At 51.2% G+C, this 27,423-nt stretch overlaps 6 protein-coding genes across 6 annotated transcripts; 5 read left to right on the top strand and 1 right to left on the bottom strand.

The window, feature by feature from the left end:
* Window positions 1-271: 271 nt before the first annotated feature.
* On the bottom strand, window positions 272-2,097 carry QC762_114770 (uncharacterized protein). The gene is made up of 2 exons (XM_062885899.1): window positions 1,770-2,097; window positions 272-1,627 (listed from the first exon to the last, which is right to left on the bottom strand). Exons 1-2 carry the CDS (start codon window positions 2,018-2,020, stop codon window positions 433-435), a joined length of 1,446 nt encoding a protein of 481 aa, XP_062748915.1. The 5' UTR covers window positions 2,021-2,097; the 3' UTR covers window positions 272-432.
* Window positions 2,098-2,234: 137 nt separating this feature from the next.
* On the top strand, window positions 2,235-4,718 carry QC762_114760 (uncharacterized protein). The gene is made up of 4 exons (XM_062885898.1): window positions 2,235-2,563; window positions 2,634-2,863; window positions 2,913-4,194; window positions 4,274-4,718. The coding sequence occupies exons 1-4, from the start codon at window positions 2,449-2,451 to the stop codon at window positions 4,366-4,368; spliced, it is 1,722 nt and encodes a 573-aa protein (XP_062748914.1). The 5' UTR covers window positions 2,235-2,448; the 3' UTR covers window positions 4,369-4,718.
* Window positions 4,719-4,894: 176 nt separating this feature from the next.
* QC762_114755 (uncharacterized protein) lies at window positions 4,895-7,706 on the top strand. The gene is made up of 3 exons (XM_062885897.1): window positions 4,895-5,492; window positions 5,561-5,740; window positions 5,801-7,706. Exons 1-3 carry the CDS (start codon window positions 5,471-5,473, stop codon window positions 7,384-7,386), a joined length of 1,788 nt encoding a protein of 595 aa, XP_062748913.1. The 5' UTR covers window positions 4,895-5,470; the 3' UTR covers window positions 7,387-7,706.
* Window positions 7,707-8,354: 648 nt separating this feature from the next.
* QC762_114750 (uncharacterized protein) lies at window positions 8,355-10,347 on the top strand. Its single transcript, XM_062885896.1, has 2 exons — window positions 8,355-9,198; window positions 9,259-10,347. The coding sequence occupies exons 1-2, from the start codon at window positions 8,651-8,653 to the stop codon at window positions 10,181-10,183; spliced, it is 1,473 nt and encodes a 490-aa protein (XP_062748912.1). The 5' UTR covers window positions 8,355-8,650; the 3' UTR covers window positions 10,184-10,347.
* Window positions 10,348-10,733: 386 nt separating this feature from the next.
* On the top strand, window positions 10,734-14,299 carry QC762_114740 (uncharacterized protein). The gene is made up of 2 exons (XM_062885895.1): window positions 10,734-13,947; window positions 14,005-14,299. The coding sequence occupies exons 1-2, from the start codon at window positions 11,050-11,052 to the stop codon at window positions 14,047-14,049; spliced, it is 2,943 nt and encodes a 980-aa protein (XP_062748911.1). The 5' UTR covers window positions 10,734-11,049; the 3' UTR covers window positions 14,050-14,299.
* Window positions 14,300-23,220: 8,921 nt separating this feature from the next.
* On the top strand, window positions 23,221-26,212 carry QC762_114730 (uncharacterized protein; the record flags this gene model as incomplete). The annotated part of the gene is made up of 2 exons (XM_062885894.1): window positions 23,221-24,098; window positions 24,166-26,212. Exons 1-2 carry the CDS (start codon window positions 23,869-23,871, stop codon window positions 26,210-26,212), a joined length of 2,277 nt encoding a protein of 758 aa, XP_062748910.1. The 5' UTR covers window positions 23,221-23,868.
* Window positions 26,213-27,423: the final 1,211 nt, after the last annotated feature.

Genomic DNA, 27,423 nt, shown 5'->3' with positions numbered 1-27,423 from the left:
TTGCTTGTGTGACGAGGGGGGAGTAATTGTTAGTGGGAAGATGGAAACGGCTGAGACATTTCTGGGGGGAAGAAAACATGGGAGGGGTAGACATTGCGATCGATTTGCATTTACGGGCATGGCGTTCTTGACGGAATTTAAAAGGGGGTACATTCATGGATGCGTGTACCAAGGCTTTCCTTACATAGCGGCTGTTTATTGTTTCCTGCATTATATCTGGAGAGAGATTCACCAGAATAGTCACCTGCTTCTATGCAGTCTTCCTGGCAGCTTGTAGTTTTAACCTGCCCGCTTCTCATGGGACACGTAACTATTAAAGATTGATTATTTTATGTAAACAGTACGCTTGCTGACTATGAGAACAATGAATGGGCTCGAGTAACATACATACAGGGCACCTCGCCCTTCACAAATCATGCCTTCTAAACAAAACTACAGAGAAGGGAAAGGGTCCCGAAACTCCAGCAAATCCCTTTGCCCATAAAGCTCACCCGCTACGGTCAAAATCATATTCAAAGTCGCCCGCATGTTGATTCTGGTTCTCGTCTCGTCAAAAACCGGCTCATCCGCTTGGTCAGCATAGACCTTCTCCGCTTGAACAGCGGGAACGCACTGCTCGTACTCTGGGATGTCTTCAAGCTGGGCAAGCATGCGTGCCTTGGCTGCCGCAATGTCAGCACCGATATCCTTGTTGTTGTCTTCATCTGAGATCTCCCCTTCGTCGAGATCCATGTCCATTTCGCCATCTTCCGCCTCCTCAGCAGACTCGACAGGGTTAGCTGGCGGTACCTCGAGGGTTCCTTTGTCGTCCTGTCTGGTGACACCAAAACCGTCCTCATGACTTTCCGATTCCATGTCCTCGTCCACGGGGTACTCTTCTTCCTCCTCGTCCTGTTCGTCGCCATACTCCTCGCCCTCCAAGCCCTCGTCCACTTCTTCTCTCAACGCAGCCATATGAGCGATACTAACCATCATGAGCACAGCTCTTTTTCCTAGATCCCTCACCCATCCAACTTCGGTGTGGTCAAGCACACCCCGGTCAGGCAAACGAGCAAGCAAAGCCCAAATCCAGCGACTAGTCCTTTCCCGCAGCTCATAACCACGGCGGATGAACTTGCCACCGAGAATTATACGAAGAATCTTGAGAACGCTCTGCCTGTCCAAGGCTGCGATTTGAACCGGGAGCGGGTCTGTGTATCTGATTCGTTTGGTCCACACCCGGAAAGTCCAAGACTTTGGGCCAAACGCGCCGACTTCTATACCATGGTCTTTGTCGAGGGCATCAACAAGTTCTTGGGGTGGTTCCTGGTGAAGGAGGGCCCGAAGAGAGAGAAACTGTTCGGTAAGGGAGGCGTAATAGGATTCGCTGAGGGCGCGCTTGTTTTCGGCTTCAGCATCGGCTGAGGCCAGCAATCCGGCTTCTTGCTGGCTGGAGGTAGGTGATGGGTCAGGGGCTGCGGTGTAGGCACCGTCTTGGTAGTAACCTCGGGAATCGCCTACGCCGTCATCGTAGAGACTGCGGTCGACTGCATCGTGACTGTTTGCTGTTGTAGATAGCAAATGGGGAGGGAGCTGGGGCCCTGCTTTCGGCGCGACGAGAATGTGTGGGACGTGGCTGGCTTCTTGTCTGTGAGATTACTTACCCATTAGCTTACCATTTCATATGTGGTCATCGTTATCAGTTTGACGTGGCTGAGGTGATAGTGGGTTGTTTAGCGATGGCTGAATTGTGGTGATGGTAGAGAGAAGAAGTATCAAGGGAGGCTTACCGAACAGATTTCAAATAGGCGAGCGCATCGCCGCACTCCTCAGTTTCAAGATCTTCGTCGCTGAATTGGCCGTTGCCATCGTCATCTAGGCCCGGGAAAGCGGTTCTCTGGCCGTATGTCGGGTCAGTTTTCACCTCGACCTGCTTGGTCTTAGCAGCAGGCTGCCCGCGACGACGTTTGTTAGAAGAGGAGGGCGGCGCATCATCGTAGTCACTGGCCGAGAGGGCGCTGTGATCGCGTTTTGAAGCCATAGTGAAGTATAGAGGCTAACTCTGCACGATGTGCTGAAGAATAATTCGGATGAGAGGACGCCGTTGGCCACGCTGGGACGCGACGTAATTTCGTGCATCCGTCCTCAAGACTTTCCCGTGCCATTCAAAGTGGCAATCAACTCAGGGTTGGGGTTATATATGAGGTTCGAGATAAGATAACAAATTCTGGGGATGCAACTGCCCCTCATCACCCCACCAAGGAACTCCAGACAGCCAGGGCGCTCTTCCTGTACCTGCTTGCCGCTCGGTCAAAGTCATCTCAGGTGTTTCGGCCAAATTTCGAGTCATAATCACCCGGCCATTGCACCCTTATAAGCAGGCCGTTGATCACGTTACTTAGACCCCAATTCCTCGCGCAACCGTCACCTCTTCAGCTCCATCTCGTAGATTTTGGACAAATATTCACAATGGCCGAACCCACGCCAAATCCCGCCCCTCCTGCTGAGACCCCAGAGGTTGCTGGTGAGGATGCTGGCCCCTCCAAGAAGGCCCTGAAGAAGGCTGAGGCCAAGGCTAAGAAAGGTATGGATTATCACACACCGATCAACTCTCCATATATACAAAGATATCTTAACATAACACTGTTGTATAGAGGCCGAGAAAGCCAAGCGGGCCGCTGAGAGAGCTGCTGCTACTGCTCAGGCCAACGCTGCTGCTGCTGAGGACCATGCCACGGGCAATTATGGCCAAGAGACTCATGAGACCAAGCTGTCCGAGGATGCCACCGAGATCAGTCTGAAGACGCTCAACGATGAGCATCTCGGCAAGAAGGTCAAACTTAGAGCTTTTCTCCAGAATGCGAGAATGCAAGGCGCCAAGATGGTTTGTTTCTCTATCTTCTTGATATTACGATATACTGACGAGACCGCAGGCCTTTGTTGAGCTGAGAGAAACCGGCAACTGGGCGATCCAGGGCGTGGTTGCGGCGAACGCTGATGGTTCAGTGAGCCGTCAAATGGTCAAGTTTATCGGATCAGTTAACCCTGAGTCCTTCGTGGTTGTTGAAGCCACAGTCGAGAAGCCTCTTGAGCCTGTCAAGAGCTGCCGTGTCTCCAACTGCGAGCTCCACTTGACCAAGCTTTTTGTTATTTCCTCTGCTCCCGCCATGTTGGGCATGACCCTCTCGACAGCCAACAAGGCTGTCACAAACTTCAGCGATGAAGAGGCCCCCGCGGAAGCGCCTGTGGAGGGTGTTGAGAACCTGAGCATTTCTGGCGAGGTATCCGGTCCTCCGGCCGCTTCGATGCTTACGCATTTGGACAACATTGTCATGCACAAGCGCTCTTACGTCCAGCAGGCCATTGCTGACATCCGCGTTGAGGTGAAGCACCTGTTCCGTTCTTACCTGCGCGAGCACGGTTTCAAGGAGTTTGAGCCTCCCTGCCTCATTGCTGCCGCCTCCGAAGGTGGTGCCAATGTGTTCCGCCTGCCTTATTTCGAGAAAGAGGCTTTCCTTGCCCAGTCACCACAGTTTTACAAGCAGATCGAAGTTCTTGCGGGAAGAAAGCGTGTCTTCTGTGTTGGACCCGTGTTCAGAGCCGAGAACAGCAACACACCCAGACACATGACCGAGTTCACAGGTCTCGATTTGGAAATGGAGGTGACTGATTACCAGGAAGCTTTGCACATGCTTGAGGGTGTACTCCTTCACATCTTCCGCACCATCAAGAAGACTTGCGCAGATGAGATAGCTCTCGTACGGTCGGTATATCCCTCGGAGGAGTTTCTCTTACCCGAGGAGGGCAAGGAGATCCGCTTGACTTTTGCTGAGGGCCAAAAGCTCTTGAGAGAAGAAGGCCCAGAGGAATTCAGAAATGTCAGCGACTTCGAGGATATGAGCACACCCCAAGAGAAGGCTCTGGGTGCTCTCATCAAGAAGAAGTACAACACCGACTTCTATGTGTTGGACAAGTTCCCATCTGATGCCCGCCCCTTCTACGCTAAGGAGGATCCCACTAATCCCAAGGTCACATTGGCTTACGACATGTTCATGAGAGGGCAAGAGATTCTGTCCGGTGGTCAGCGTATCCACGATCCTGTGGAGCTTGAAGCTCGCCTTCGCACCAAGGGTGTCGACCCTAAGAGCCCGGGCATTCGTGAATACGTTGACCTGTTCCGTCAAGTCGGAGCGCCACCCCATGCTGGTGGAGGCAGTAAGTTTCCTGACTCCGGTTACGCTTGCTTTGGCGGTAAGCATGTTTGTTGGTATGGCTGCTAACGTGTCGGCTGTAGTTGGTCTTGATCGTGTTGTTGCGTGGTATCTCAACCTTCCCAGTGTTCACCTTGCCGCCTACTACCCACGCACCCCCAAGAGATTGTTGCCTTGAATGGATAGCATGGAGAAAAAGATGCGGAAAAGTCCAAGGGCCTGCAGTGGTTGGCATAGCGGGTACGATAGAGAGTCCTAACCCAATACACATTATCGGCATGGTTCTTGTGGCATTTATAGTCATAGCCAGAGTGGTTGCGCAAAAGGTCGTGAGATGGGGTGTTGTAGAGGGACCAATGACTACAGAAAATTGTACTTAGGATTAAGGTGGGTAGGCCAGGTACACTAGAATATGTATATGCAGGGGTTTGCTTGTCGAGTTGGGATGAGGGGTTGCAAAGCAACTCGCAAACAGGAAAATGGAGATTGCGATAAAATATCAAGGGTCTGAAGGATAGTGAACATACCTTTTGATTGTTATTTTCGACTTGTCGACTTTTTGGTGCTCTTGACTAGGTAACCATTTTTCGAAGGCCTTGTTTGTCCACAGTATGCGGAGCAGCTTAACACTATTGATCCTCTTAAGGATATGATAGGCTCTTGAAACAACTAGCAAGGCAGATAGACATGCAGCTGCCATTCAAGCCACAGCGGCTTCTCTAGATAGAGAGAGGCTGGGGTGGGGTGCACCTTCTTCAGAAGTTACATGGCGATGTGGAAGCATTTCACTGCATCTCAGGATGTTCAGGCATTCTCTCTTATTCACTTTTCACCCTGACCGTTGATTATAATGTGACAAAGTGATTGACTGTCATCTATTGTAGTACATCAGTCTTCTCTTTCAACTTATTCATTTTGACCCCGCGTGGCCCTGGCAACATACCGGTATTTCGAACAACTCAGTAATTCGTCAAAGCACGATTGTGGAAGGAGTGGTTCAATCAGGCACATACTAGCCCGCAGTTAGAGAGATAAATTTGGTCTCGGCGACAACATCAAGACCTGCTTCTTTCTCGGAATTTGTTACTTGACCGGCAAGACGGCGAGAGGACGGTGAGAAGAGAGCATAGACAACAAGATTGAACGATACAGCGGATCAGAGTTTTCTCGTCTCCATCCAACGCCAATTGCAACTCTCAACTTTACGTCCGAACAGCGCGAGACTGTGACTTCCTCGTCCCACCTCGAAAGATTGTATCAACAAAGATCCAACGGCGATAATGACTCCTCAGCTGCCAGAAAGTGGGCAAGCCAATCTTTTCACCTTATCATGCTTTTAGTGAATAAAGTGACACTGACATTCATCCTAGCTCCGCGGAAGCAGATAACAGTCGGTGGCCGTGTGACCAAGGCAAAGGGTAGTAATCCCAAGTCCAGTCGTTCCAGCACCACAAAAGGCCGTAAGCTTAGATATGGCCCTTGCCCAACATGCAAAATTGGAATTCTGGAACGAAAGAGAAACAACCCAGAAGGATCAGGCCCTGATGCCGGTGAGTCCGTTTCCTCCACAACACAACAAGTCCCAAGCTGAACGACAACCTTTCAACCAGGACTCTGGCGCCTGAGCTGTTCTAGATATACCGCTCGTCCTCCTTGCAGACATTATGAAGCCTTCAACGAAGATCCTCAGATTCTTTGGGCACAGAAACAAAACGAACTGGGCAAGGGGCCATGTCCTGAGTGCCATATCGGCCAGCTGGTTGAGAGGGTTGAGAACCCTTTCGAGTACACCGAGAAGTACGCAGAGTGTTCGAGACGAGGCGAAGAGGACGGGTGTAACTATATACGGCCGGTTATCAAAGGAAAGGCTATGGAAGCGGTAAAAGGGAATATCGACACAGTTGAGGCCGGTCCCTCGAAGCAAGACAATGGCATCAAGATGGATCAGAATTCCGGTGATATGAATGGCGAGGCTGGCAACAGTAAAGACGAAGCCAGCAACAACAACAACCCGGCCACCATTCCCAACCACATCGAGGCTCAACAGCCTGTTATTCCCGAGACCCGAAAGCAGACGAGAGGGACATCCAAGTCGATCCATAAACACATGGCAGAAGACTTGAGCGGAATCGAAACTGGCGATAGTATGGAGCATACGACTGCCAAGGCCTCCTCTAAAGAAAAGGTCAAGGTCACAATCGACCTTACTCTCGACGAAGAGGACGAGAATGATGAGACGAAGTTTGGCTCCGTGAGCGCGTGTTATCCAGCGCCCGCGAACGTTTACCCTGCTCGGACGAGGCTGTTCCAATCCGCCTCGCCGCAGAATCTCGAGGGCATGCAGGCGCCGATAACAGCCGTCTCAACTTCTTCAAAAAGTGGTCTCATCATTCCTAGTGGTCATCACAGCACGTTGGTCACCCCGGCGAAGAGCCCTAATTCACTAGGGCACTCGCCTTTTTCTGTCCCTGGAAAACCTGCGCCGACTTCGAATACTTCCGGTCGTTTCAACACACCGACCAAGTCCCTGGGTATGGCAAGGCAGCAGCCTTTTTCTTCCGGCATGGTTACACCCACCAGTAACCGGCCTAACAAGACTTTCGTCTTGCCACCCACGCTTCCCCAGAAGCGAGGGAGAGAGGATGGTGAGAAGGAGGATTTTGACATCGATACTGGCCTTAAGGACGCCATGATCGAGCTCGCCGACCAACTTGATACACACGTGCCCGACAGCAAAACACAACCCAAGGGGCAGGTAAACACCACGCCAACCAGCCAGTTCACCTACCGGACGAGCTACCACGGGAATAACCCGTTCAACAGCTACAATACCACACCTTTTCGGAACCAGTTCAACCACCCCTCGAACAATCAACCTAACAACGACCCCAGTACTCAGGCGAATTACCAACCGACCAACCAGTTCGCCCACCCCCCCAGTAATTCGGTGGTGAAACCGACGTTGAACCCAGTGTGCAACACCGACAGCGATGCTCCCACGAACCCCTGGGACATCTGGGAAGCCCACAGGCTGACCAACAGTCAGTTTCTGAACAACAATGCCGGTACCAAGGATGACAAACCCCCTGCCAAACGCCAGAAGAGAGATGAGTTTGACGATTCTGACTTGGATGACAACGACTTTATGGCGCTGGCGGAGCAGACTGAGGGGCAGTCTCTTGGTGGGAAGAGGTGAGGAGTTGGTGACAGGTAGTTCCAGTTTGGGCATGAGGGAAGGGGGAGGGGGTGAGAGAGAGGGCTAAGGGAGTGTAAGCGGAGATGAAGAGGGATGGAATGTAGGTGGTTTTGTGGGCTTGCGCGGTAGTCTTTTAGCGGGCGTTAGCGAATGATGATTTTTGAATGATGTTGAATGAGCGATGTACATGGAAGAATGTGAGCGAGCTTGTGATGAGGAGGGGTGATTATGTGGTGAGGATGTGCATCGGCTAGATCAGGCAGGTACCTTGCAGTCAATGATTGAGGCATGTGCCATGTTGAGCTTTTTATTTTTATGGGAGTGATGTGAGCGATGAGGCGGTGAAGGGAATTGTAGGTTGAGAATGTGATTGATCTTGTAACGGAAGAATTACTATAGGACTGATATCAGACCTAGACAGCGAAAGACACATCCTCGCTTGTAATTCTTTGCAAGGTCTCTGAACCATCGCGTGGTGTATTCCCCCCCGCCTGACGTAGCCAGCCACACCCTTGGGCAAACATACTGGCACTGCAAAGTAATTTAGCCCGACCATATTGCTGAACCACGTCTCAAAGACAGGCATGACTCTCTCAAAGTCTGCCACTAGGCCTCGAAAGGTGGTTAGTAGGCCTCAAAAGCTAGTCAATAGGCCTTAAAAAGCGGCTAAATTTCCTACTTAGAAGGGTGTAAAGTGATAGTCGTCACACGTATTCCTGACTTGCAGCACCAATTATTCTGGGTGCGGAAAGTAGATTACACTGCATGCCAGGTCTGTAAGATGGAGGCGAGAGACCGAACCAAGTCCTCGGGATCGTGGGGGGCTCTTTGACAGCCCAGGCCCGGACCCAGCCGCGACAATGTTTCAGTGGACGGTCCCATATGCGGCCCTAGACTGCACTAAAAAATAAGTGCATGACGCCAGCTGTGGGGTTGTGCTCCATTCTAGGAGAGCGCGAACTCGCGACAGGGTCACCTGCTGTTGACTTTTCAGGATACGCGATTCTGCGATTCCCCTTTTCCTTTTCAAAAAGACCAGTTCTACCCAGGCATCTCCCTGATACCGAGAACCTCTTTTCTCGCTCCTCAGGCATCAAAGAAACTCCACATATTTTCCGCGTTCATCTCTTTTTGAGTAGAATACTTGACATCATTCTTTGCCGTATGCGGGGTTGCTCACAGCTCTAAGCTTATCGCCAGTCGCGTCGCCGCAGCCACATTGTTTCCTTTCCTTTTGCCGACCTAGAGGTAACCCCGGTGAGCCATGGCGGACGAGGAGGTCTTACCAACGCTGCCGAAAACCCCATTCAATGGGGCGAGCAAGCGAGCGTGGGCGCAAGCCAACGCGCCTCCACCCAGTGTATCAACCTCGAGCGATCCAGCCGTCTTTTCCAGCGATGACGACCCTGCACTCGAGGCATACGAAAGCGCCCGCCGACACAAGCGGCGGTATGTAGGGACATGGTATGAGCAGCATGCTGCTCTGTCTTCCGACTCGGCAATGGGTGATCACTCGTCGTTGCCCTTTGTCCGCTCATCGCCCATCGTCTGTCGCCCTCTTCGGCGAAAGGCTGGGGCGAGACAGCAAAAGCGCGAGTTCAGGAAGCTCGACAGCGGTATTTTCATGGGTGGACCGGACTCTACTGATACAGAGGGCGACGTCCCGACCCCATACACACCAAAGTTGTTCGCGTCGCCGGCACAGCTGAAAATATCGCCTCGATCTCAACCACAGTTGTCCGAAGCTGAGGCAGTTGCACGGGAGAGGATCAAAAGATGTGTGGAGAACGGCACCCAGGAGGTTGATTTGAGGTACCTATGATACCATCCAATGAGTCGCCTGGCTGTGGATTTTGACTGACAACATTTTAGTGACCTTGGCCTGAACTCTATCTCGACGGAGACTATTGCACCAATTGCCGATATCGAGCCGATTCCCGTGGTTGTGAAGGGCGTGTCATTCCGTCAAGCTGACCCAGACATCAAGATATATCTGTACAACAACAACCTTAAAGACTTTCCCTCATCTCTGGTGAATATCGAACCTCTTACGTTCCTCACTCTTCGAAACAACGACTTGACGGAGATTCCAACATGTATTGGAAAGCTAAAGAACCTGAAGACACTTAACCTTGCGCAAAACAAGCTCAGGTATCTTCCGGCCGAGATTCTGCGGCTCATGGGCGATGAGGGGAAGTTGGTGATGCTTCATACTGCATCAAATCCTTGGTTGACGGCAGAGAAGGTTTCGTTCGAGGCCGCGACAACAAACTGCGGTCCCAACCCATTGATCCGGACCCCAGTGGAATTCTTGGGCAGCGATGGTCGGATCTACTCGAGATTTCGTCTGCCGTTGTTCGGAGATTTGGCTGAGAGCACTGGCTCACTGGAATTGGAGGTGGAGGACCCTACCGAGCTCGAGATGCCCCAGGATGTTAGCTACAGGGAGCAGGACGATAACAGGCTCCTCAACCCAAAGGGTGCGAGGTCGCTATTCGAGTATGCGCTCAAAACGCTTACTCAGCTGCCGGAGCCTGAGCTAGAGGAAGTCAACTATTGGTTGGAAGTTGATGAAGGTTATCCGGACGTTCGGGAGGCGCTCAATCAGGCCGCGGAGGCCCACCGCAGAGGTGGCCTCACATGCTCGGTGTGTAACCGGGGGATGGTCGTTCCTCTGACCAGGTGGGTTGAGTTCAAGGCTCCTGCAGCGACGAAGTTGGACAGGGAGTTGCTTATACCCTTCTTGAAAGTTGGATGTTCGTGGAAGTGTGTGCCTGCCTGTCAGTCGAGTTCTTAGAAGAAACCTAGGTAATAAGATTTTAAAGATAGTTAATATAGCTTCGAAGAGAGTGAATAGGCCTTTGAAAATAGGGAATAGGTCTCCAAAGATAATGGATATATGTTCAACATCTGCTATCGGCGGTCGAAGATAGTTGAAATGCTCTCAAGATCGTTAATAGGCCATGAAAGATAGTTTTAAGAACGCATTCTTTGCATATACCCAATCGTTGAGGGACATTCGTCTTGGCTGACTTGTTGCTCACAAAGGTCGGTTGCTGGGGAATTTGGCATGGATAAGGTAACGGGGTGTTGCTCATGTTTGTAGAGCAGCAGCCTTGTTCAGCCATAAGCCCATATTCTAGTCGAGGGCTGGCTAAATCGGGCTTAAGTGTATTTTAAACCATGGTGCGGGTCTTTCGTTGGTGTGAAGTTTGAGATCTGATGTCGAGGATAAGTCTTGGCATATGGCACGAGCTCTGAGCTGTGGTGCTTCTTGACAGGGGTAGTTGCGGGGACCCACGGGGCTGGACAGGCAGGGCTTGTTTCAACGTCACCTCCAGGTCAACGTCCCAGGGAAGTTTGTGGCCCGCTCCCATCGTTTTTGAGCTTCTGCAAGCTCTTCGCCAGCTTCCACCATCAACACTAACCCAGGCGGCGCAATCTCACGACAGCGAGAGAAATAGAAAGAATACCGTTCTCAGTTTGCGACTCTCAACTGATGGAACACCGATAGAGCGGCCCCATTGACTGCAATCGATACGATCCAATTCCGGCGCCCACTAGCGCGCCCGTTGCCCAACATCAACGACACACACCTGTTACGTCCCGATCGATGAGCGTTTGAACCTCAACATACGACGATACTACGAAGCGAGAACTATCATGCTCGCCATGCCCTCCGCGACAATCCTCTTAGTAGGGCTGCTCGCCCTCCCTTCGGCCGTCCGCGCCGTCTTCAGAGATGAAGTGGGCCATATTGACTACCACTACCAACTCCTCGGCCTTCCGCAAAGGGAAACAACCTTTTTCCACCGCCCCAGAAAAGACGAGCAAGGAAGTTTGCTTTACACATTGAGTGATGAGGGCGTGTTGGGGGCTGTAAACCCGGGTACTGGCGGGGTTGTCTGGAGGCAGTTTCTGGCGGGGGATAATAACAATAAAACGGCAGTGGGAGAGGGGTTCGCCAGGGCGGGCGAGGGTGAGGGATGGGTGGCTAGTGCTTATGGAGGTGAGGTGCATGCCTGGGACGCGGTGACGGGGAGGAATACGTTCTGGGCGAGGTTTCCGGGGAAGGTCAAGGATTTGGAGGTGATGGAGATGACGGAGGCGGAGAGGAAGGATGTGCTGGTGCTTTTTGAGGAGGAGGAGAAGGGGGAGACAGTGTTGAGACGGTTGAATGCGCTTCACGGGGATGTGGTTTGGGAGTTCAGGGAGGTGACCAAGGACGTGCCGCTTCAAGTCAGCACGAATGTTGAGAAGGTTTTCGTGGTATTCTTGAAGGGGACCAAGGGGGCGTACAGCCTCAAGGTTACGACTCTGGATACGCTTACTGGGAAGAGGCTGGATGAGCTGGTTATTGGGACTAAGGCGAACCTGAATGACGAGGGAGATATCATGCTTGTCGGCGCGAACTCGGCGGCTCCGATTGTGGCTTGGACTGATGCTGAGCATACGGCTTTGAGGGTCAACGTTTTAGGTTTGAAGACGAGCCAGGAGTTTCCTTTAGTTGAGGGGACTGTTGAGGTCGAGATTCACGCTCCTCATCTGATTCAGTCGCAGCCGCATTTCTTGGTGCACAGCAAGACTGCGACTGGCAACAAGGGCGAGGTTTACCACATCGACCTGAAGACTGGCCATATCGCCAAGGCGTATGATCTGCCTCTGCTTCCAGGCAAGGGCGCTTTTGCAACTAGCTCGATCTCAGCCAACGTGTACTTCACGCGTATCACTGAGGATGAGTTGATTTTGGTCTCATCCCAGTCTCACGGCGTTCTTGGACGCTGGCCCCTCAAGAACACCAACTCCAAGGTCGCTCCCATTCATGCAGTATCTGAGGTGATCAAGAAGGCTGGAGCTGATGGCAGCTATGCCGTTCGGTCTGCGGCCCTTACTGCCGATGACGAGTGGGCTCTCGTTCGTAATGGTGAGATCGGATGGACTCGCCCTGAAGGCCTTTCTGGAGGCGTTGCTGCTACCTTTGCTGAGATCCCTGAGAGTGAAGAGCTGGCCAAGTCTCTCGAACAGGAGGCCCATAGCAACCCGGTTCAAGCTTATATTCATCGCGTCAAGCGCCATATCAACGATCTCCAGTACCTCCCTGCTTACCTCAACAATGTGCCCGCGAGGTTGATTAGCAGCATCGCCGGCACCGATGTCACTTCTTCGGCTGGAAAGCTGTCGCGTGACAGCTTTGGCTTCCACAAGCTGGTCATTCTTGCCACCAAGCGCGGTATGGTTTACGGGCTTGACATTGGTAACTCTGGCGCTGCTGTCTGGCAAAAGAGGGCATTCCAGATTTCCAAGGGCCAGAAGTGGGATGTCAAGGGAATCCTGGTCAACGAGTCATCGGGTGAGGTCACAATCCTCGGTGCTCACAATGACTTTGTGGTCTTGAAGACCGAGACGGGTCAAGTTATTAGCGCTAAGGCGCCCAGCTCCGAAGCAACAACTCAGAGCACTGCTATCATTGACACCGCTTCTGGCCCACGTCTCCTACGCATTGGCCTAGACGGCAAGATTGGTGATCTCCCTATTGATAAGGCTCCGAAGCAGACTGTTGTCACTCGTGGTGCCGATGGCGAACTGAAGGGTGTCGTCTTCATTCCTGATGGTACCACCGCTCATGAATCTACGTCTTGGATCTTCTCCTTGCCTGAGAATCAGCGCGTCGTCAGCATCGCTACCAGGCCCTCACACGATGCTGTTGCTTCGATTGGCCGCGTTCTTGGCGACCGCACAGTCAAGTACAAGTACTTGAACCCGAACACTATTGTTGTTGCCGCCATCGACGACAAGACCTGGACCCTCACTGTCTACCTTCTTGACACTGTGTCTGGCCAAATCCTTTCCTCGGCCAAGTACAACGGTGTCGACCCCGCTAAGCCGGTCGAGTGCGCCATGGCTGAGAACTGGTTCGTCTGCTCGTTCTTCGGGCAGTACACACTGCGTGATAACTCGGCTCAGTCTCTCAAAGGCTACCAGATTGCTGTTTCGGATCTCTACGAAAGCGAGGAGACTAATGACCGCGGCCCGCTTGGTGATGCCTCGACCTTCTCCTCCCTCGACCCTGTCGATGTCCCCACTGGTGTCGCCCTGCCTTCGGTAGTTTCCCAGACTTACATCATGGGCGCTCCTATCTCGGCCCTGCAGGTCTCGCAGACCAGGCAAGGGATTACCACTCGCCATATCCTCGCCTACCTGCCCGAGAACCATGGTATCATGGGCATCCCAAGAATGCTCCTCGAGCCTCGCCGTCCTGTGGGTCGCGATGCTACGCCTGCTGAGATCGAGGAGGGTTTGTTCAGATACCATCCCGCGATTGAGATCGACCCCAAGAGCGTTATCACGCACGAGAGGGATGTCGTTGGTATCAAGAAAATTATTACGTCGCCGGCTATTGTTGAAAGCACCAGTCTCGTGTTTGCCTATGGTGTGGATATTTTCGGCACAAGAGTCACTCCTAGCTTCTTGTTTGATATCCTTGGGAAAGGTTTCAACAAGGTGTCGCTTGTGTCGACGGTGTTGGCGTTGTTTGTTGGTGTGACTATGTTGGGCCCTATGGTAAGCTTACTTTTCTTGCATATTATGGGGATTGTGGCTAACAATTCATCTTTACAGGTGAGGAAAAAGCAGATCAACTTGAGGTGGAGTGCGCCGATGTAGATGGGACGATAAAAGGGGTTTGTATATGTACAAGAGGATCGGGAATGGGGGAATAGATACATATGTTAAATTTAATTGACGGCTGTTATGACATCCCTTTGGCTATTTGGTGTGTCGTAGTTCTAGGCTTTTTGGTTGGAAAATCTCAACCAGACGCTGAATCTGTGGCGTGGCTTCTAGTTCAAGCATCCTTAACACCAGGTTGGACGGCTATTCTGACGATGCTAATACCAAATAATATCGATTTTGAACTGTTGAGAGCAATATAAATGACTATCTCGTACCGCTAACCATTGTCGATTAACCCTTCTTGCACTAGCCTTGCTTTCTGTCGACCACCAAGACATGGGCAGACACGATCGGATAAATACGAGATGCTGTCACCTCCATGATGCCCGTGCTAACCATGATGTTCGCGATGTCAAAAACTTCCATATTAGCCATAAAGGTTCATGAACTTCATGATGGCCACCAATCTCCAATATATTTGACACATATACACAGAGGAAATGGGAGTCACTAGGTGAGAAATGTCGCAAAAAATGCAAAAAACTCGCCAGCCCCAATGGGCGGGTTACGAAAACCCAGTTGTGAAAGGTTTTACTTGAGGGGGGATCGAACTCGGGGGCTGTCGGTTGCAAGCTGAAGCCGACGTTGGGGGGGGTTAACAGCAGCTCTATATCCTGATCATTTGACCGGACCACAAGGGCGCCATGGTCAAGATATTGGAGATGCTATTAGAAGCTGGGTGTGTAGACTGGTATATATGCCGAGGTTGTGCTAGGAGAGAAGGAACCTGGGTTCTGTTGGGAAGGAAGGACCCTGGGCTGTGATAAAGGAAGGAGCTTGGAGATGCGACTTTGAGGGTGAGGCCTGTTGCTGGGATCGTTGTACTTCTTTGCTGAGTACTCAACAACACCGACCCGACTTCGTCATTGTTGATCTCTTCTTGTTCATGCCGACACTATCGTCTCCATCACCACTGAACTGCTCTAAACTATCACCTAACGCCACCAGCAACCTCATCAATCTCAGATGAATCATCATTTGTATCTATCAAAACACTTGTAGGTCCTCGAGACATCCAAGCAATATCTTCATTAGTCTAAACCTCCACAGAACCATCCCATAGGACCTCTTTTTCCCACTTGGTTCTTCTCGACAAATCATGATGCACGAAATATCGGCACAAATTGCATGCCAATCACCGGAAATGATCATTGTTCAGCTGCCTGACTTCATGTGTACGCTCTTATGGCTAATCGCGGCGAAATCTACCCATTCTGGAGGTAGTTTAACAAGTCCAAGGCAACAACAGACTGCAAATGATTTCCGAACATGTCTCACTGTGACCAAGGGTCTGCAGTAAATGGCTTCATCCAAGTTTTGAGGTGGTATACCGCTTGCAATATGCCTTGTAGACTGGCGATGGCGATAGCTCAGGTCACCTACAACCATTACCAAGTTTCCTGCAGATATTCTCTCGCTTACACACAACGCACAAGCAATGCACTCATGCCGCATAGGATAATAAACAATCATGTACTCTCCCCCCAATCACTGGTTGTGGCTAACTTGTGGCGCGGTAATACTGGCGTGGTCCGGGTACTAGACCCCCATCGACGTCGTGCGAAATCACTGCAGACTCGACCACGGGGGCAGGACTCGAGAACTCCCCAGGTCGTACACCGTACCATCACCACCCCACACACAGCATATATCACAATATGCAGCCATATTCGAATTCGTCTGGCTGCTGATGCGGTGGGTTACGAGATTGCATGATTGACTGCATCGATACGGGATACTTGCAGTGGTTACAGAAACTATATGAAATGCATGTGAACAGTCACAAGCTTCTTGGTCACCAGCTTAAAGTCGGAACACGTTCACACGACGGAAGCCACACCTTGTTCTCGGAGACACAACAGGCGTGGGTAACCCGATGTATTCCCTCAATGGGATGCTTGCAACCAATCGCTCCTGACGACTCAACAACATTTCAAACTTGAGACCAAGGAGCCTGGGGCAAGGCAACCGGTCGTTGAGATATGACCATTGGATGTTTCCTATCAGAGACAGGTGAGATGTTTAGTGGTATGCTTTTGTGTCGGTCAAGCTTCGCCCAGCGGACACCAGATGGGATATGTTTAGTCTGGTTTAAAGCAGCAAGCAGTATCACCGGACGTGATGGAATGGACCGCTTCTCCGTAAAGTCCAGGCTTCCAGTCAGTTCATGCGAGTCTCATGTTGTCGGCGCCCAAACCCAGACAAGAGACCCGTTTGACTGGCTGCGCCCCCGATACGGGGCCCGGGTCGGCCCGGCTTTCTGGAACGACGACGTAACCACGCCGTCGAGGAAGAGCACTGCCCAAACTTAGGCAAAGCTTGTGTATATGAAGCGGATTCTCCTTCTTTTTACTGGGAAGGGCCTCCGACGATAAGCTTTCATAGACAGCGCCCCGTGCCCGTTCCCAACAAATCTTCAAATCGACGGGGGGATATCTGAGTCGTCGTCATCTACCACCACTTCAGCGCCCGTCAAGGGACGAGAAGCTACCAATAAAAAGCGCAAGGCAACAGGACATGGCGGGGAGACCGGAATGCCCCCAGCATCAGGTGCCCTAGATTTCAGGGCCGGCTCCGGTCCAAATTCTTTCTGCGCCCCCAAAACCTTATTCTCATGCGGATCAAAAGGTTCCGGCACGGGACTCCGGGTTAGACTTCGGATTGGTGGGCCTTGAGACATTCAAACATGAGCCGAACGCCGCCTGCAGGAGAAAAGGCATCCAAAACGATGAAACTGTCCGCGGCCGCCCCCAACCCGCGCGCAATCCCTGGGGAAATCCTGTTTGAGCCGCAGCGCGGGTTACCCCGCATTTTTAGAAGCGTCTTTCATTCATGCTGAAAAATTAATTCGTCTATAACTTCTGATCCTTTATTCTCACTTACAACATCGCGGCCGCGTGGCCATATGGTAGAGACCAGCATTTCAAGCTCCGCCCCCCTCCTCAGCTCCGTTCACCAAATCGTGTTACGGAAACCACGAGCGGTTCTACAGCTTTTGAGAACTGGCACCTTCCTCTCTCCTTCACCGACAAGCATCTGACGGCAACATTCTCAGACATCGGGAAGAACTGTCGTCCAATACTCTGGTTTTTTTCTTTCTTTTCTGACAGCCGAATGACGGGTTATATTCTCCGCTTGTGACTCTCCGACTGACCGCCCCGCCTTTGCCCGTGGAGAGCTGAGGAAACAAGGCGACGGCTTTGATACGAGTAGAAAGGCGAGAGATGTATCAATTTTGAGCTGAAAGGATAACGCCACATGCTCTGTGCCTTGATTCGCTTTTCGTCGGTGTAGAGGTCGGTGTGGTGAGGTTGTTCAGCTCAGGGGCTTCACTAAGCGGGGGAAGAGAACCATTGGCTGTGCTACGAAGGGAAAGGACCCCACAATGATGCCCGCTGTCCCCACAAGAAAACCGTTGGCGCCTTGCCAAGCTTCCAAGGTTGTCCGACTTCTGGACCTCCATCGACACCGAGAATCATGACTGCTCTCGTTACTTCTGACACAGTGAGAAATGCTCACATGTATTGCACCGCCCTACGCCGCCTTAGCCCCCATCATCTCAAAAATAACCAGCTTATCAGCACCTGCTCAGCCTTATACCTGTCAGATTCCTTGATATTAGCTGGACCCGACAGCTTGGGTCAGCTCCGAAATCCGGGTCGCCTTGATGCAAGTTGTCTCCAACGCAGAGTCGTCGTTGGCTCAGCTTCTCGGTGTTCTTTGATTCCTTTCTTGGTCTGAAGCTTTTGTTTGACCTCATTTTTGTGCGTTCCGGCGAACAAACAAGCTCGCCTTGGTGCTTTGACTAGGTACTGCGGACTGGACGCCTTGCGCTACGGTCCTTCGAGGAAAGCAAGTAGGTGTTTACGATCAGGCCTACGAGACACCGAGTTTTGGGATCGATGGGATGGGTTCGTACAAGGCCAATTGATCCTTTGGAATCTCGAACCATGCTTGTCTCCGGGCAAGCCTTCCTTGTGCCCTGGGTTGCTTTAACTCACCGGATCGGATCTGGCGTGGCTGCAGGGATGCCTGATCATAGCGGGGTGCTCTGCATCTACTACATGTCTAGGTATATGCAGCCCTGCCTAAGTGTCAAGGTATTGCGCGAATGCGAAGTCAACTTTGATGCTCTGATTGCTGGGTTGTTACTACCAAGGTAAAGAGATATGTAGGCAGTCGCTAGGCTGGTAAGGCGACCAACCGGATGAGGGGGATTCGCTTGACCAGCTCTTATCCGAAAGAATGACAGCAACCTCCCATCATACCTACCAGAAAGAGGGCAAGAGCCGATGAATGTGACATCACCGAATGCCGATAGATTGCATTTTAGGTAATGGGGGGTTCATGTTTGATATTGTGGATAAGGTAGTGTTGTCAGCGAAAGGAAAGGCGACACGAATCACTTGACCTAGCTCTAATGCGGCGAGCTGAGTCGGTGGGAAAGCAGTCTGCCTTGTTGAGCTGTGAGAGTTTCCGTCTTGGACAACCATGTTCTAGACAAACGGGAATGGGGCCCGGTAGTTACCGACCGATGTACGACGAGCGACACCTTACCCAGACACCGGAATGCCCAATTGGGGGTTCTATGCAGAAGAAGAGTGGTACCTAAGCGGGATCGTGCTACAGTTTGGTGTAAAGATGCTGCTCGGGATAATTTGAATGTGTGATGGTGAGACTCCAGAATGGTACGATATTTGTGCGTGTCTTTCAGATTGTTCTTGATAGGTGGGAGGTTGATGTAACGCTGCAGTTGGAGGGTGGGGGTACGACCCTTTGTTACACGGCAGATAGCTGTAATATTCACAGAGCTTCTGAATCTGGAGCGTACCTTGCACCGTCTGCGAGGGTACTGTTAAGGTGAGGTCGTGACCCATGCAATCGATCTTTGCTCGCTAACAATGCTTCCAATTGGTCTGCTCAATTTCTCTCCAGCACTTGTGCTTCTGCCTCTTAGGGCAACACTCATAGGGAGCCACTAGGGATGGGTTGGAAGGTTAACAGCAGACCTTGCTTTACTAGTGGGCTGCCACGTGTGCCGTGAAGATCATGGAGCTTGAGGATCTGGTAACCTATTGGAGTTTGATGACCGAACCGGGCTGAGGGCCTGTTGGAGTATTTGGTTCGTATGTCTGGTGAATCCACATGACAACGAGACATTTTGGAGTCGTTCACATGCCAGCAAGTTGGTTGAGTTGGGGTAAAAATGTCTTGCAACCACGTAGCGAAGGCCAAAGGAATGGAAGAGCAATGAAATGGTAAGGCTCCTGGACAATGTGAGTGACTAGAGTAGGTCAGAAGAGCACTGAGATGCCTCTTTCGGAATTCTTCTCGAAGCCAGTGATTCCAGTTTTTAATAAGGAGCAAGGCTACTAGGATGATGATGATGCTCGTGATGCTCATGATGATCATTGTCAGTGCCAACGTAGATTGGAAACGAGCTGAGTGTAATAGAGGATGGAACGCAATTGGAACAACGAATACGAACTGTTCTCAGTGTGGTGTCGTTGAGTTGTTCCCCAACCTGTCACTAACTGATTCTTGTATCTTAGGAGCCAGATTCATAGTAAACTGGTGAAGCCAGCCCATCATCTTTTCTGTATAGATTAAAAGTCATTTTTGGGTGTAGTTGCTTTATGGTTCTGCAAGGCTGATACTACTTTCGGTCTTTTGCAGACAACTGCCAACCAGAAGGTGACACATTAGCCCCCCACAAACAACATTGCTAGTTCAACAACACTTCAAGCAATTTTCCCAGCACTAATCATCTCGAAGTTTCTCATACTTTGAGCACTGCCCCCCCAAAACCTTGAGCAATGCCAGGGAGTAGCTAACTAAGCAACCGTCACCACCCTCCTTGTCACACATCCTCCTCCCAACAGCTACAAAACACCTCATTTACGTCGTGCAAAGCCAAACCCCAAAAGGGCAAGCCCTTTCTCCCAGTTTGCGGTTGGCTCAATGCACGCAATACATGCAGAACTTGGGCTTTTCGTGGCACCCATACCCAGATTGAATCTTCATCCGCGCCTATAGATTTGATGCTTTCTGAAGTCTCTGAGTTTTGTACGTGTACATACCCGGGCAAACAACATATGAGACATAGATATGGCGATGGTAGTCCAAGTAGAGGGCTATTCATGAGAGACTAAGAGTACGCCACAGAAGCCTCACATCAAATGACGTCGGTTCTTTTCCCAATGGGAAGCAGCCATGTCTCAGCCTGGCCGGCAGTTGGCATGGTGGTGTAACATCGGCACCAAAGCCAACCTTACAGTAGGCTGGTGAAACCATGCTCTGCTGACGGCTACCTGCATGAGGCCTATTAAGCCGACCTGGAGCTACCCTGATGATGGAAAGATGTATATTGTTGTCTTCAACATGAGAGACGAAAGAGAATAGTTCTGAACAACGGAGTGAATTCTCCTTCTAGAGTTCCAATGAAGAGATGAGTATGCATGTCAACCCGATCCAACCCTCCAACCTTGAAAAACCTCCTCAATTGCGCTTTTGATGCAAGGGATGAAGTAGTATGAGTTGTCCTGCAGTCGATAGCTTCAACTTGTCAATAGCGGCGTCATAATGAGCGAGACCGGAAGGCAGCGTGCTGTGGAGAACCCCTGGCTTCTCATCGGAACGACGACGCAGACTTGTGACTAGCATCTCGGACCGTGCCGGGAGAGCATACCGGCGCAAGAGCGGTGAGGACAGGATGCGTTCCGATTAGACACCCACCGAGAAGAAGCTTACGGCTCTATGTAATCCTACGTGACGTGAGGGCTCGGAGTTAACTTACTCCGCAGGGACACAACCGGCAATTGCTCTGCAGCTAGGGGAGGTTGGTGTTGACCGAAACCTTCTGAGTTCCAGCAAGGTTAGAGGAATGAAGAGATAGAAACATCGGGCTCAGTTGAGGCGTAAGTCGGTGAGTTGTGTTTCACCATCAACTCGCGACCTGGAGCTTGCATGTATGCTGGGTGCACCGGACTCGGTCGGTTGGTGATTGTGAGTGCGGTAATATGGCACAGATGGAGTACCTGAACCAACTGCAGAATTGCCTGAACTCAAGCAAACGCAGAAGGCGGGAAAATGCAATTGGCGGGCAAACAGGGCTGATATTGGGGCGTAAGCTGATGGTGCTGGTATTTGAGTTGCCGGTGGTGCCAGAGATATAGCGGTTGACAAGCTAAGGCAAAGCAAGGAGTGTTGCAGACGCGAGCAGGGCATCCTCCATGGTTTGTGTATGCTGGCTTTCGATTTTGCTGATGGAAGCCCTCGCCACGCCCTGTAACTGCTGACCCGGTTGAGCCATCAAACTGTTTGTTGACATGGCTACCGGTGTGACCTTGACCGCGATCAGAATTTTCGTCAATGCGGTGACAAGTGCTGCGCAGTGGGTATCAAATAGCGGAGATTTTGTGAATGAAGACATGTTGCTTATGCTGAACTCACTGCAAATTTGTCAAATACTCTGAAGGTGTGACAGAGTGGACAGATGATGATGCCTTGCATCTGTTACTTGGCCATCATCGGCAGACACATGCTCACTTGGCCAACTGCTCGTGATGCCAGTCCTGGGGATTTTGCCATGACCCTTTCCCATCCATCCATAGGTAGCCACAGAAAGTCATTCCAGCCACCACAACAATGGCCTTCGAGATGTTCCCCAATATCGGTGCCGTCAAAAGAGAAGACGGCATCAAAATTGGCCCTAAACTGCACCTTTGATAGGCACAACATGTCGCCGACCACTTGAACCGACGTGTCACAGTTCAGAACATTGACACCAAGCTAAACATCCTCACTGGCTCTTGGTGACGGGATTCGCTTCACTCCCTGCTTCTCAATCTCCTGCTGGGTCAATCCCACCAATCCCCCACACATCCCATGACTCACTAACCCAAATCATGCGGTAAACCAACTGCAGCGCGAGACCTGTTCCTCCCCGCTACTGCTCTAATTTCGCCCTCGCCGCCTTCCTCACCATCTCCGGACGAGTGACCGTCCTCTCGTGTGCCGTGTCCCCAAACTCTCACACAACAGCCTTCAAAATAGTGACGATAGGCAGCCGCTGCCTAGACAAGGTGCCCGACAAGTTGACGTGCAAGTTGACCCATAATAATCGCCACGAAAAGTCGCTAAGGAGGGTTTGAGGTCTGATGAAGCGGTTCGATACGAGCGTTGTACTGAAGGGCCGAATGAGCGACTACCTTGCCCTCACGATTCGCTGATATCCTCGCCCAAAAGAGGCGCCTCGAAAACCCAACTCGCCCCCTTCGTTCCGCAACACAACGGCTTCGGCGATAATCCTCCAAATCTCGACTAGCAGACACAACCGAGTTGAGGCCTCAAGGGTCGAGTCCAAGGTTCATGGCACGCTGATGCTTCGGAGGTTGGTCGTGCAGAAATGGCCTGATGACTATTTAGCGTCTTTGTGATTAATAGCAGAGTCTCGAGGAAGCTGAAATCAAGGGGCAAAGGCCGGGTTCGAGACCATCTTGAGCTCAAAGAGATATCGGGTTGGAACTTTCCAGCTGCAGTCGTTATCAAGGCGCCACAGATGATTGGCCACACGCCACTTATAACAGGATGCCTCCGAGGGCTAACCAATCACATTTGGTGGAATGTTGTCTGTCAAGTTGCCACCAATGCTGTGAGCTGTGAGTGAATATACACACGAAATAGCTAAACAGACGGAGAGAATGGAAGGAATAGAGAATGATTATGGAATGCAAGATGGAATTCCATCCGTCTGTGTCAGCCCTCGCTGCCCTTAACAGTTCCCAACTATGCCTGCCAATTCCGACGTGTTCCTTCCAATGTGCTATCACTCCGTTCATGTTCTTTGAATATGGCGTATCGAGTAGTTGGCTGCATTTTATGGAGTGTGACTTCGGGCAGGATGACTGTGTCATCAAAGAAAGGTAAAGGATGGGACGAGAGTCTGGCCAGTGCGTGCCATGCATAACAGGAGGTCCAGTTGGGGAGGCAGAAATAGCCGATAGAGACCCGTCACAACTTATTTGGAACCATAATCTCTTTCATTGCAGACACCGGTTGACGTGGGAGTGATGTCTGACCAGAGCCTAGGGAACATGAATCCCAGATTGCCTGGGGACAAGGACACTCAATCACGCCAATAAAGTGCAAAGCCTGCACCTCTCTTGAGCGAAGGTTTCGGTGAGAAGAGTGGTAGTGTTGCCAGGCAGGAGCAAAAAGAGGTTGGAGCTGCGGGGTGTCAAAAGAATTGCGGCTCTGCTGGATGGCGGCCCAATTGCGAACCACCACCGGGACTGGACGCCTTACAGAAGGGCTTCCGCCGCTTTAAGATTCGCAGGCGATCCTGGGTCGCGGACGGGCAGCCTGCCAACCAAATCTAGAGTCTATGGGTCGACATACCTTCTTACTTTCATATGAATACATCTTCACGGTGGTCCACACAACACTTCTGCCTCAACAAGATCCTCTTCTATCTTGAAAGCACTGAACTCGGCTGCTCTTTTCCCCGCCGGTTGCATTTGCTGGTTCTTTACAGAACTTCGGACCCCCGCTTTTTCGGTCCTTCTCCCACCATTCAGAGCAAAACCCCTCATTGCCAAGCCCTCCCAGTTCGAGCGGGCGAGTGGCCAATCACATCGCACTCCATAGAATGCTCGTTGAGCAGCTTGGCCCATCTCAACCTCACCATCAAACAGCTCCCAGCACACTGTCGCACCACCACCGCGGTCAGAGAATATTACACATCTAATAATGGACTTCAGCAAGAAATGGAATGAGCACCTTCGGCGGTCATCGGCCAAAAAAATCAACTGTCCCGACTGCAGCGAGGATCCTCAATATGCCCATGAAACATTCGAAAAACACCAACATGAAAAGCATTACGAAACAGTCCACGTCAAGCCGCTGAACGAAAAGAGCACCGACAAGGAAAAGAAGGAGCTGATATCCACTAAGTGGAAAGAAGCCCCCCCAATAGAGAGGTAAGTGTCTGCGCAGTCCTCGCTGCTTTTCTATTTTTTTCAAACACCCACAACTCACACATACCAGAGAGGCGAGCAAACCCGCCATACGCAACTTGGATCCCAGTTCAAAAGATGCAAAGGCCGTACCATCCTCCACACATACATCCAATCAGAGGCCGTTAGATCCAGACTCTGGTGCTCCCGGACCGGACCGACCCAGCAGGAGATCGACTCCGGATTCAAAAAGCCAACCATCCCGATCACGCAGCCCTTCTCCCCCAAAGAAATCCAAGGCTCGGTTAGAGCCCGACCGAGTTGACCGACGACCTCCTGCCAAGGGCACCCTTTGGACGCCCGATGCCGACCTCACAGCCTCTCAACGTCCTTACGACAAATCCAATGTTGCTTCAAGAGTTTCATTTACCCCAACATCCAAGCCACCACATCGCCAACCACGCACGTCGACATCACGAAGCTCTACTCAAGTTGAGGAAAATGACCCGACGGAACTGATCAAGCAACCTGAAACCAGGCCAATCTCCCAGGACCAACTGGTAGCCGAGGTGAAAGGAATCTACGCCGGGCTGGTGATGGTGGAGAGCAAATGCATCGAGGTTGACAATGCCCAAAACTCACAAAATGACCCAACAAACAAACTCAACAACGAGCAATGGCAAGCCTTGATCGCTCTCCACAGGACCCTGCTTCACGAACACCACGACTTTTTTCTCGCTTCTCAGCACCCTTCTGCGAGTCCTGCCTTGCGGAGATTGGCATCCAAGTATGCCATGCCTGCACGCATGTGGCGGCATGGTATTCATTCGTTCCTCGAGCTGCTTAGACACCGGCTGCCAGCGAGTCTTGAACACATGCTGATGTTCATTTACCTCGCATATTCAATGATGGCTCTTCTCTACGAAACTGTTCCGGCTTTCGAGGACACCTGGATCGAATGCCTTGGTGACCTTGGGCGTTACAGGATGGCCATCGAGGATGACGATATCCGGGATCGGGAAAATTGGACCGCCGTGAGTCGTCACTGGTATTCCAAGGCTTCTGACAAGGCTCCAACCACCGGGCGGCTGTATCACCACTTGGCCATTCTTGCTCGTCCCAATGCGCTTCAGCAGCTCTATTACTACACCAAGTCCCTTTGTGTCGCGATTCCCTTCGGCTCTGCTCGCGAGAGTATCATGACCCTGTTCGACCCAATCATGGCCCCGACTCCCAATCAGCAGCAATCAAGGCTCTCGGTTGCCGAGTTCGCATTTGTCAAGGTCCATGCCATCATGTTCAGCGGCAAGCAGATGGAGAAACTGCATTCAACCATGGATGACTTTCTTCAGTCTCTGGACAGCCAAATCACCCGCTCCAGTCGCAAGTGGCTCGAGGCTGGCTACCACATGGGCATTTCGAATTGCTGCGCTGTGATTGGCTACGGAAACGAAGCCAACCCAATCTCGAAGTCATTGAAGCAAAGCCGTGGTGCCGATGAAGAAGCCCAAGATCATTTGATGACAGACGGCGATCTTGGTTCTCCTGTCCCTGAAGACTTGGCCAATGCGCTCAAGCTCTTTTCTCAAACCTACGATATCGTCGCGCGCAGGGATGGCGACCCTAACATTCTTCCATTCCTTCATGTGTCTCTGGTTTTCATTTACCACCTTACGTTCTTGCCCGAGGCCATTCATTTTGTGGCACCTTCATTTCCTTGGAAGCGGACTGCGTTGATGATGAATACGTTGCTTGGGTCTTGCAAGAACTATAGTCGCATTGAGGAAACCGTTCTTCCCAGGTCTGAGTCTCGAAGACCTTTGCCAGAGGACTATGCCATGCGGGGCCTTGCTTGGGCGGACAGAGTTTCTCCCAGTGATTGCTTCTCGAACGAGAAGATCGACGATGACGAAAAGTATTTTGAGGTTGCTTCCATGGCCGAGGAGCGCAAGGAGCGTGTGCTGTGGTTGGGACACAAGATCGCAACCTCCAATCCTAGATGGCTGCGGTATAATTCGTCAACCCATGAGTTCACTGTTGCCCCTGAGTATGAGACAGAGGCAAAAGGGACACCAATGAGCCCAGTGGAGAGTGTTGAGATGGGAGAGCTTCCTGATGCTGCTGCCATCACCTCTTGAGAAAGTTAGCAGATCGATGTTTTTTTGGTATCTATCAACTATCAACAACACTCCTATTGCCCAGCACTCGGAGCTTGGACACACAAATCCAGCTTCGAGTCAACACTCGCATTGCCAGCACAAATCATCAGGGGCAAACCCCTTGTAATGACAGGGACAAGCCACAGCATTTTGAAGAAGGGCTGACAGAAGGCGGCGGTGAAAGCCGAGCGACTTTGTCTGACCTGCGGGGAAGCCGAGTTATATTCACTCTTTGGACCTTCGACATTTGCTTGAGCAGGACCTCCCTCTGCTAGCCTCCCTTTGCCGTTGACCTGCCTTTGATGGTCCCTTTGTGGGTGATTGTCAGGCCGTCAAGGCGAGCCGACATTTTTGGGGCGATGACAGAGCAAACGAAATGCGTTAGCTGGGTGAGGGGAGTGGCAGCATATTGGACGATGATGGAGAGGTGTCAGGGGACGAGTCGAGGAGCGAGAGAGAGACAGACACAAAAGAGATTTCTTGATTGTTCTCGACCAGAGAAGGGCTGGTCACACGTTGTTTTGAAAGAGAGCCGTGAGTAATACTTTGGTGCTTGTTTTATCTTTGGTGTTGGTTTGAGTGTGTGTGGTCTTTTTGCTTTCACATGCTTCCGTTTTCCCGTCCCTTGTCTTGAATTTATGGCGAAGGCAAGGAAGAGTCATGCACATCACCAATTACGTTACGACACTTATGAATAACCTTCCTTTTACGTTGTATCAAGAGAGATCTTTACGTTTGTTACTTGTCTTTTGGCGAGGTTCTGGCTTTTTATGTGATGGGTTGGTACTTTGGAAAAAAACAGGAATATTCTATAAATGAGAATAAAAATTTGATATCGGTAACAACAAGAAGACATCGCCCGGAAGAAGTGACATGGAGAACAACTATACCAGCAAGAGTCCACAACACAAAATCTGAGAACATCATGCATGGCAACATGAGGGGTTTTCTGATACCTGGGTATGGCATTTATTTGCAATGGCTACACAACAAAATTCGAATCACAAACACTCAAACGCAAACGGGGACAGCTTTAAATAGTTGATTAACAACTCGTGTTTTCTAATTAATCTTCTAAATGTCAGTTCATCCCACTCACTCACACACACTTCCACCATTACTTACCTTAGAAAAACCCAGTCACTCACCCCTCCTCCTACAGCTCCACTCCTACACCCTTACTCAATGAG

Source organism: Podospora pseudocomata (assembly GCF_035222375.1).
Source record: "Podospora pseudocomata strain CBS 415.72m chromosome 1 map unlocalized CBS415.72m_1, whole genome shotgun sequence".
In the NCBI taxonomy this organism is placed as follows: Eukaryota; Fungi; Ascomycota; class Sordariomycetes; order Sordariales; family Podosporaceae; genus Podospora; species Podospora pseudocomata.
This window is presented reverse-complemented; position numbering and strand designations above follow the sequence as displayed.